An 8,518-nucleotide genomic window follows, 5' to 3' on the forward strand; every position below is an offset into this window, starting at 1 on the left:
CCGTCGCCATCTTACGTGGGGTGTGAGAAGCGGAAGCGTTTATCGCGGGGCGCGGCGGGGGGTCGGTCGCTCGCCTCTTGGTGAGCCCCAACGCGAGCCCCGTGTGCGTTCGCACGCCGGGCTGGACGCGCGAGGTCGCCCTCATCGTCAGTGGGGATAGGGAACGCGAGCCACTCCCCCCTCGTCCCCATAATCGTACACACACACTGCGGTCGCAGTGCTGCACAAATGTCACTGCACAAAATGGGATAAATATATGCTGTCTATACAGTACGTGTAATTGGCGACATCTGGGGCAATGCACTCATTCGTAACAGCAGATGGCGCGTAAGTGGAGTGACGTCATTGTGTCGATGAATGACGTCAACGAGTTGGTGAGGTTGAGACGAGTGACGTCAGGCGAGGACGCGTCGCCTTCCCCTGTGGCTATTGCTGCTGTTGTGAGGCTGCTGCTGCTGTTGTGTGGCTATTGCTGTTGTTGTGAGGCTGCTGCTGTTGTGTGGCTATTGCTGCTGTTGTGAGGCTATTGCTGCTGTTGTGAGGCTACTTCAGCTCCCGCTCCGCCGGAGTCTGCGCGTGCTGTGTAACTACAGCCACCAAACTGCGGCGCTGCCACCACCACCTCGGCGACCCGAGTTCAATTCCCGCCAACGGCCAACATCAGCGGTGAGTGATAATCTGAACCGATCCTGGGCTTCCCCTAGGTCGACTCCACCTTAAATGCATGTCTGGTGAGGTGTTTGTAATAAACATCAGTACTGAGGAAACAAAGGCGGTCGGGATTGGTCCTGGTCACGCTACCCCCTCATATGTGGCGCGCCGTCCCGGCTGCTACAACTCGTTAAGAGCACTTGCCCCAGCTGTCGGTGTTGTCTACACGGTGGGGCTTTGTCTTTGTACCACACTCGGGGTGTCCGCGATGTTCACTGCGATATAACAACAAAAAAATCACCAAATAACGATCATCGCGATGTCGCGTAACTTTGTAGTTGCAGAACAGTGAGGCTTAGCCGAGAGCAATGCAGCTGCAGGTGGCGATGTCGCGACGACAATCCGTGCACATCGCTCGAAACGTGCAAGCTGCCAGGTGGTGATGATGAATAACTTTGCCGGTCATTGATTTGGTCAACATCTTTAGGACCTTTTTGCCAGTATCCACTATGATGGAAAATAAGAATAGGTTTTACCCTTTCTTGGGTCTTTCGGTAAAGTCACGTAGAAGGCAAACAATAAAATAATAAAAAATATATAGCTTTAAATCAAAATTCACGCGGATAGGTTGAAAGAAATTTAAAAAAAAACTACGAAGTTTCGATCACAACACATGCGATCGTCGTCAGGAGGAGAAAAGAGGAGAGCTGCTGAGGCAGACTGTTTTAAATGTTTAAAATTGGTATAGCCCAAGGGTCATAACGAAGTGGGCGGGGCTAGTGATGTTAATGTGAGACATTAGCATGTTAATGTGAGACAGCATGTTAATGTGAGAGATTAGCATGTTAATGTAACCTAAGCCCACTGGCTTGCAAGCCCACTGGCTATCAATAAAGATTCGTTCATGAAGCCATCCATATATATAGACACAGACACAATTTCAACCGAGAAGATGGGTACAAACTGAACAATCATTGGAAGGACGTTAGTAACCAATTTAAGTTATAACTGGCTGTGATGTCTCCATCCTACCTGCCGATGTTAGTAGTTATTTTCGACTCTCTGGTTTTACATTAACAGGTTAAATGTCATATTCTTAGTTTTTTCGGTAAAGTCACGTTGAAGAGAAACAACAAAATAACAAAATATATATAAAACAATAAAAAATTCTCACGACGTTTCGACCATAACTCAAACGGTCATCATCAGGTGTGTCGGTTTGCATAAATTTATTTTGAAAACGGCATATTTATTTATATATATAAAAATAACGTTTGCGTCACGCGCAACGATGGCAGTTTGCCAGGACTAGTCCATCTATTTTTTTTTTTAAATGTCTTTACATTAACAGGTTAAATGTCTCACTAACACAGCCACCGTTGCTCGTTTTCCTCAATGTGGCGGTGGCTCTGCGATCTTACATTGACATGCTAATCTCTCACAATACAATGGCCACCTCCGCGGCTTCGACGTCGTGGAGGTAGCTCTCCGATATTACATTTACATGCAAATTTCTAATTTTAACATCACTAGCCCCGCCCACTTTGCTTATGACCCTTGGGCTACACACATTTGAAACCTTTAAAACATCCTGCCTCAGCAGCTTTCTTGCTATTTTTTCTTCTAATGACGAATGCTTGTGTTGCGATCGAAACGTCGTAGTTTTTGTTATTTTATTTGAACCTATCTACGTGACTTTACCAAAAGACCCAAAAATATGAATTCCTGCAGTCACAAAAGCTTTAAGTCAAGGTGTTAACGTGTTCAAACTACAAATAGATACCTTTTGCTAGGCATCAAGTCTGCATTAACTACACATACTTGTGGCAGAACATGCAAACAAACATGCTCTGATTATAATATATGGGCATTGTCTTTTAAACTGATTGGCCTACACCAGAGACAGCCTTCTTTATGGCCTTGTCTCAGCAGTGTTAGACCAGATAACGCCACTGTTCGCCTTTTGGCGCTGCAGTTAACAACACACTCGCTCACCCACTCATCCTCTCACCACACTGCAGGTCGCAACACTTCCCTTTCTACTTCTTCCCTCGCACTGCTGCACTGTGGAATTCCCTCCCATTGTCTCAATTCTTATCTAATACAACTTTGAAAGTGCTATTTGTTGCTGGCCGTTTGACCTTTTTGAACTCGGGGCATGTGTGTGCTTTTATAAGGGAGGAAGTCATGGCGTGTAGGATCCCCGCCGAGCAGGCGCTGGCTGCCTGGCAGCAGCAGCACGTTGCCGCCACCTGCCCCTCCGGCGGCGCGGCCCGGCTTGCCGACGCACGCCGCGCGCACCTTCGCCTCCTCCACGTGGAGCTTGCGGCGGGGGCGCTAGCGGAGTCTGCGGCGGCGCGGCTCTTCGGCGAGCACGCCAACCGCTACGCCGCCGTCCTCGACGCACCCGACGACAGGAACGGGCTCAACAACTACGCGGAGAGCGCGCTGCAGCTGGCGGCGGGGCCAGCCGGCGAGAGCGACCGGTGGCGGTCGGCACTCAGCTCCGATGGCGTCTTTCAGCTGGAGTGCGTCAAGGCCTTCGTGAGCGCCAGCGACGGCACCCGTGACGGACGCGATACTAGCGGAGTGGAGAACTGCGTCGCGGGTTCCACGGGCGCGCCAGAACACCAGCGCCCCCGCGACCCGGCTACCAGCACACTAGCACCTACAGGGTTCTCGCCGTGCTCTACAGACACCAAGACATTCGTCGTGGGTGCCGTGTGCTCCGACTCGTGTAAGGAAGACGGAGCGTCTGTGGTGAATGCGGAGGCTCCCTCGTCCCTTTTGCCAGGGTTGTATAAACAGGCACCTAGGTTACCGGCGTTTCCATTTCATAACCCCACATTGTGGATTAATCAGGCGGCAGCTACGACCGCGACCAGCGCTGTGATGAAGCGCAAGGGCCTGTACGTGTTCAACGAAGACAATGGTGGAGCTCACCCCGGCGGATCGTCCACTTGCAATCCGGACAGCAGTCACGCGGAGAACGAGAGGATCAACGACTGTGATGCCAGTGGACCAATTTCAAGCAACAGCTTCAAGTCGGCCAGGCAGCAGCTGGCCATTGAGCAGCAGAAAAAGTACTGTAACCAAAATAGAGCGTGTGCACCTCAGGCGTCCGCGAAGAAATCTTTAGGAACCTCTAAGCCTAGAGGACCTTACGGGAAGTTTGTATCCCCGGTACTCAGGGAGGATGGAAGCGAGAGCACGGGGCAGTGCACGCGGGGACAAAACGGCGAGCCGTCACAAATAATTGACGAGCGCTTGAAAAACATCGACCCCAAGATGGTGGAGCTCATCAACAACGAGGTCATGGACCACGGGCCCCCTGTGAGCTGGGATGACATCGCGGGGCTGGAGTTTGCAAAGGCGACCATCAAAGAGATCGTGGTCTGGCCCATGCTGCGGCCAGACATTTTCACGGGGCTGCGGGGCCCACCGAAGGGCATCCTTCTGTTCGGGCCGCCGGGAACAGGCAAGACTCTGATCGGGAAGTGCATCGCAAGCCAGTCTGGTGCCACCTTCTTCAGCATCAGCGCCTCTTGCCTCACCTCTAAGTGGGTGGGCGAAGGCGAAAAGATGGTGCGTGCGCTGTTTGCCGTGGCGCGCTGCCGCCAGCCGGCCGTCATCTTTATCGACGAGATCGACTCGCTGTTGAGCCAGCGCGCGGACGGGGAGCACGACTCGTCTCGCCGCATCAAGACCGAGTTCCTGGTGCAGCTGGACGGCGCCACCACCGCGCGGGACGAGCGCGTGCTGCTTGTCGGCGCCACCAACCGGCCGCAGGAAATCGACGAGGCGGCGCGGCGCCGGCTCGCCAAGCGCCTTTACGTGCCCCTGCCGGACGCGGCGGCACGGCGCTGCCTGCTGGAGCGGCTGCTGGCGCCGCAGAGCTGGCAGCTGAGCGCGGAGGAGCTGGCGGCCGTGGTGGAGCGCAGCGAGGGCTTCTCGGGGGCTGACGTGACGCAGCTGTGCCGCGAAGCGGCGCTCGGGCCAATCCGCGCCGTGCCGGACATCACCACGGTGGATGCGCTGCAAGTGAGGCCCATCCTTATACAAGACTTTGCCCAGGCTCTGCAGGTGGTGAGGCCGTCCGTCTCGCCCCGTGACCTCGACTTGTACGTCGAGTGGAACCGCACCTTCGGCTGTGGCCAGTGAATGCTCAGAGCTACAGCTTTATGATGATGTACAATCTTCATGGCCTCTACAGCACAGGAGGGAAAACTGCATGATATACACTTCATAAAATGAATACAACTGGGAAAAGAAATAACAGTTTAATATTTTCAATTCGTGATTGTGTATAAAACAAGGCGCTTGTGAACTGGTTTTCACTTAACTGTGGACGATGTATGACTATTGTCAAATTATCAGTTCGAATCAGTGAATTACTTTAAATCTTTAAATTAACAAAACAGTTGACTTTTACCGCAGCTATCGTGCTATATTCTTGACTCTCCAATGTCAGTTCTGTAGTTGGCACACTCGACTCGCAATCAAAAGGTAAAAAAATTGAAATGCTGTTTAGAATGGATTTGGCTCAGTACTACCGAGGTTGGTAAAATAGCGACCACTTTGTTCAAAGCCAACCGTGTCATTCTATGGAGACTGTCTCCCAGAACAGGAATGTGGAATTTCCTCCACCACTGGCTAAATTCCGCTAACCGAGATGGGCATTGACTAACACCAGTTGAACAGGGAGACACTTTTGACCTGACGGGGGGATGGTTAGATGTTGAGTACCATCAAGGATGCCAAATGATTTAACAGTACATACCTTATTCTTGGTTCTTTCGGTAAAGTTACGTAGAAGGGAAACAATAAAAATATAAAACATTAAAATTCTCACGATGTTTCGACTGCAACACAAGCATTCACATTTCTTGCTGTGGTTTTCACACCTGATGAGTGCTTGTGTTGCAGTCGAAACGTCGTGAGAATTTTATTGTTTTATATTTTTATTATTCTATTGTTTCCCTTCTACGTGACTTTACCGAAAGAACCAAGAATATGAATCCCTGCAGTCACGAAAGCTTTAAATCAGTACATACCTTGCTAATGAGACTCATTTCGATAATGAGTCTCACCCAACATTGCCTTTTTAATAGACTCTTCAGATACATTCATATTTGTCAAAGCTGATATACTTATGTACGAAATATGTATTTCCTTGCAGAACATACAATCCCTATATATGGTGATTCTTCCAGAAATGTTACAATCAAAAACACTTTACAAAAGTGAATGTTTTTTGGGAATTTGTCATGCAGTACAGTATTATTCATTTGCAATTGGTGTATTGTGGATTTGGCCACATGGTCTTTTAAAGAGAGCATTCAGTTATAAAGAGCTCTTGACTTCTTGTTGCTCTGGCTACAACCTCCGCCTTGTGTAGCTAACTTTTTGTGTTTGATTACTTCTCCAATTGCTGCAATGTAAAGAGCAGTTTCCAGTTACTCTGGTACATGCTTTGAGATAAAACCTTCATCTTAGGAGAGCATCACTAAGATTGCACGATTCATTTTGAAGATGGTTTTGCATAAACGGGGCAGTAGTAGCTATGCATGCCTGTAATCCACCACTGTGGAAGCAAGGGTTCGTGGATCACACACAGTTGCTGTGAAACTCCTTTCCTGTGGCCGCCGAGGGCCATATCCTGGCTTGAAAGAAGGCGGTATAGCAACTGTGGACATATTTTCACCTGTTCTATCTGTATGGGATAGAACCTTGCTCCCACACGTCTGGATTGTCAGGGTGCTCGGATTTCGCATCACATGTATAAACACTCTTTAATTGGCTGAAAACATCTTGATATATAGAGTACCACAGAGCTTTGGCAATTGTGATTCCTCGCGCCACCGCGCATTACTAATTGTAGTGTTGTTGAGATGCAATTTGCTTAAACGGCATGTAAAACTAAAATGTATAACTCAAACTCCAAATTTAGACGCCTACTTCTTGTACTGCCATCTTATTCAATTTCTCACACATCACCCTGCCTCCAAGTTCTGAACCCAATAATAGCAGCACTTTGACTACTAAACGACAGGGAAGTTATTTGAAAATTGTGTTTATGGAAAACCGAAAAGATGAATGCTTGGCAGTTGGAGCCTTCAGGAATCTGCCCACTCTGAACATGCAGCTCATCAAGAGACCAGTGCAGTGGGTGAATTATGCGTTGATCAGTTTCATTCAGACTGCACTGATACATATATTTATTTTTTGAACATGCATTTGTCTTGCTTTTATGCTTAATGACCTCGAGATATGTTTACATTGTTAGTCCATTATATGTGGCTTACAATATCCCCCACCATATATATCAGTCATGTGTTGTTTTTTCGTATACGAGTGATTCTGCAGTACGGTGTTGATCCAATTGCCCCACGACTGGTTTGTTTGGTGATGCGGACGTTCCCCTCCCCATGTTTTATTTTCTATTCCCCTGCTTTACGTTTGTAAACAAAGATGTAAGTTTGAAAAATAAATAAAATTTAGAAAAGTGCTTAAGATTGGAACATTTTTGTGATAATTGTTTAAACTGAAATTTGTATTCATTCATATCCATTATAACCAGGTGAAAGTCTCAGACTAATGGGACAGATCATGGGACCTCCTTTGCCAGTGTCAAAATATAATAGGTTTTCCCCTTTTTTCTGGCAACAAAACAGGCGTTAACAAGTTAAAACACCAAACTGAAACCTTTTGAAAGGAATCATGTCTGCATTAACCACGGATACTTGTGGTGAAAATACAAAGAAAAAAACATGCTCTGACAGTATATGCATTGCATGTTTTTGTTTGTATTTTGTACAGAATTGCGATTATCAGAGAAAGTGTTGGGCTGTGGAAGAGTCGAGCATATTTAAGACTACGTGATGTTATTTGGATACCATATTCATGAGCCGTGATCTTTTGCACTGTGGATGAAGCCTTCCCATGCCATCACTATCATGGACTTGAAATCTCACATTCCGTTCAGCTCCTGAAAAAGAGCTTATCTCATCGCTCCATCTCCACGGTGGACATCCTCTTGGGAATGTTCTGTCCTTTGGCTACCACTGTTGTAGTTCTCGACCACTGGACATTGTCCCTTACGGCAGTCGCCTTTCCCCAAAAACTTTCTTTAGTGTCTAACTTGTATGTGGTCCGGTGTCTCAGCGTAATTACAAGCATGCACATCTCCATGTTCATACTCAAGTTTATTTAGATAAAATTTGCCCAAGCCCATGTTTGTGAGCCATGTTGTAGCAGGAAATATACACCGACTAAAATCCTTCCTTGGGCACATTGTTCTGCTTTTCACATAATAGTTTTCCAGAAGTGCTCCAACCTGCTCTCAACCACCTCTTGCATCATTTTCATCTTTGCCCACTTTCACTGGTTACCCAATGTACACACACTGATGTGTATTGCAGTTCCATCCCTCCAACAAATATATGAAATTGTTAAGTGAACTTCTTGCACGTGACTTAATTTGCTTATGCATGGTGTAATGGGCAAATTGTTAATTCTCCGCTATTGTATTAAATTTAGCAGACACAAATGACTTGGGCTCACTGCCCCGTAGTGTTTTACATGTGTAAGGTTGTCAGATATATATATTTTTAAATCGTATTTCTACTTGCCTCTTTTGTTGGCCAACCACATTACAAGCAGTGCCCTGAGAAGCAGTTGCATTCAGGTGCTTAAATGCAATTTCTATTCTTTAGGTCTTTCGGTAAAGTAGATAGGTTCAAAGAAAATAATCCAAAACTACGGCGTTTCGATCGCAACACAAGCGGTCGTCATCAGGAATTTTTTTTTTTAAGTTTTTGTTTTCCTGATGACGACCACTTGTGTTGCGATCGAAACGTCGTAGTTT

At 47.3% G+C, this 8,518-nt stretch overlaps 1 protein-coding gene across 1 annotated transcript; it reads left to right on the plus strand.

Moving 5' to 3' along the window:
• Window positions 1-38: 38 nt before the first annotated feature.
• LOC116940788 (fidgetin-like protein 1) lies at window positions 39-7,159 on the plus strand. Its single transcript, XM_032950989.2, has 2 exons — window positions 39-666; window positions 2,829-7,159. Exon 2 carries the CDS (start codon window positions 2,839-2,841, stop codon window positions 4,810-4,812), a length of 1,974 nt encoding a protein of 657 aa, XP_032806880.2. The 5' UTR covers window positions 39-666; window positions 2,829-2,838; the 3' UTR covers window positions 4,813-7,159.
• Window positions 7,160-8,518: the final 1,359 nt, after the last annotated feature.

Source organism: Petromyzon marinus, chromosome 10, assembly GCF_048934315.1.
Source record: "Petromyzon marinus isolate PM22_M1 ecotype Great Lakes invasive population chromosome 10, UKy_Petmar_22M1.pri1.0, whole genome shotgun sequence".
Taxonomy (NCBI): domain Eukaryota; kingdom Metazoa; phylum Chordata; class Hyperoartia; order Petromyzontiformes; family Petromyzontidae; genus Petromyzon; species Petromyzon marinus.

Excerpts from the sequence above, each read along its gene's own strand:
- LOC116940788 (XM_032950989.2), top strand. The coding sequence starts at position 2,839 with ATGGCGTGTAGGATCCCCGCCGAGCAGGCGCTGGCTGCCTGGCAGCAG.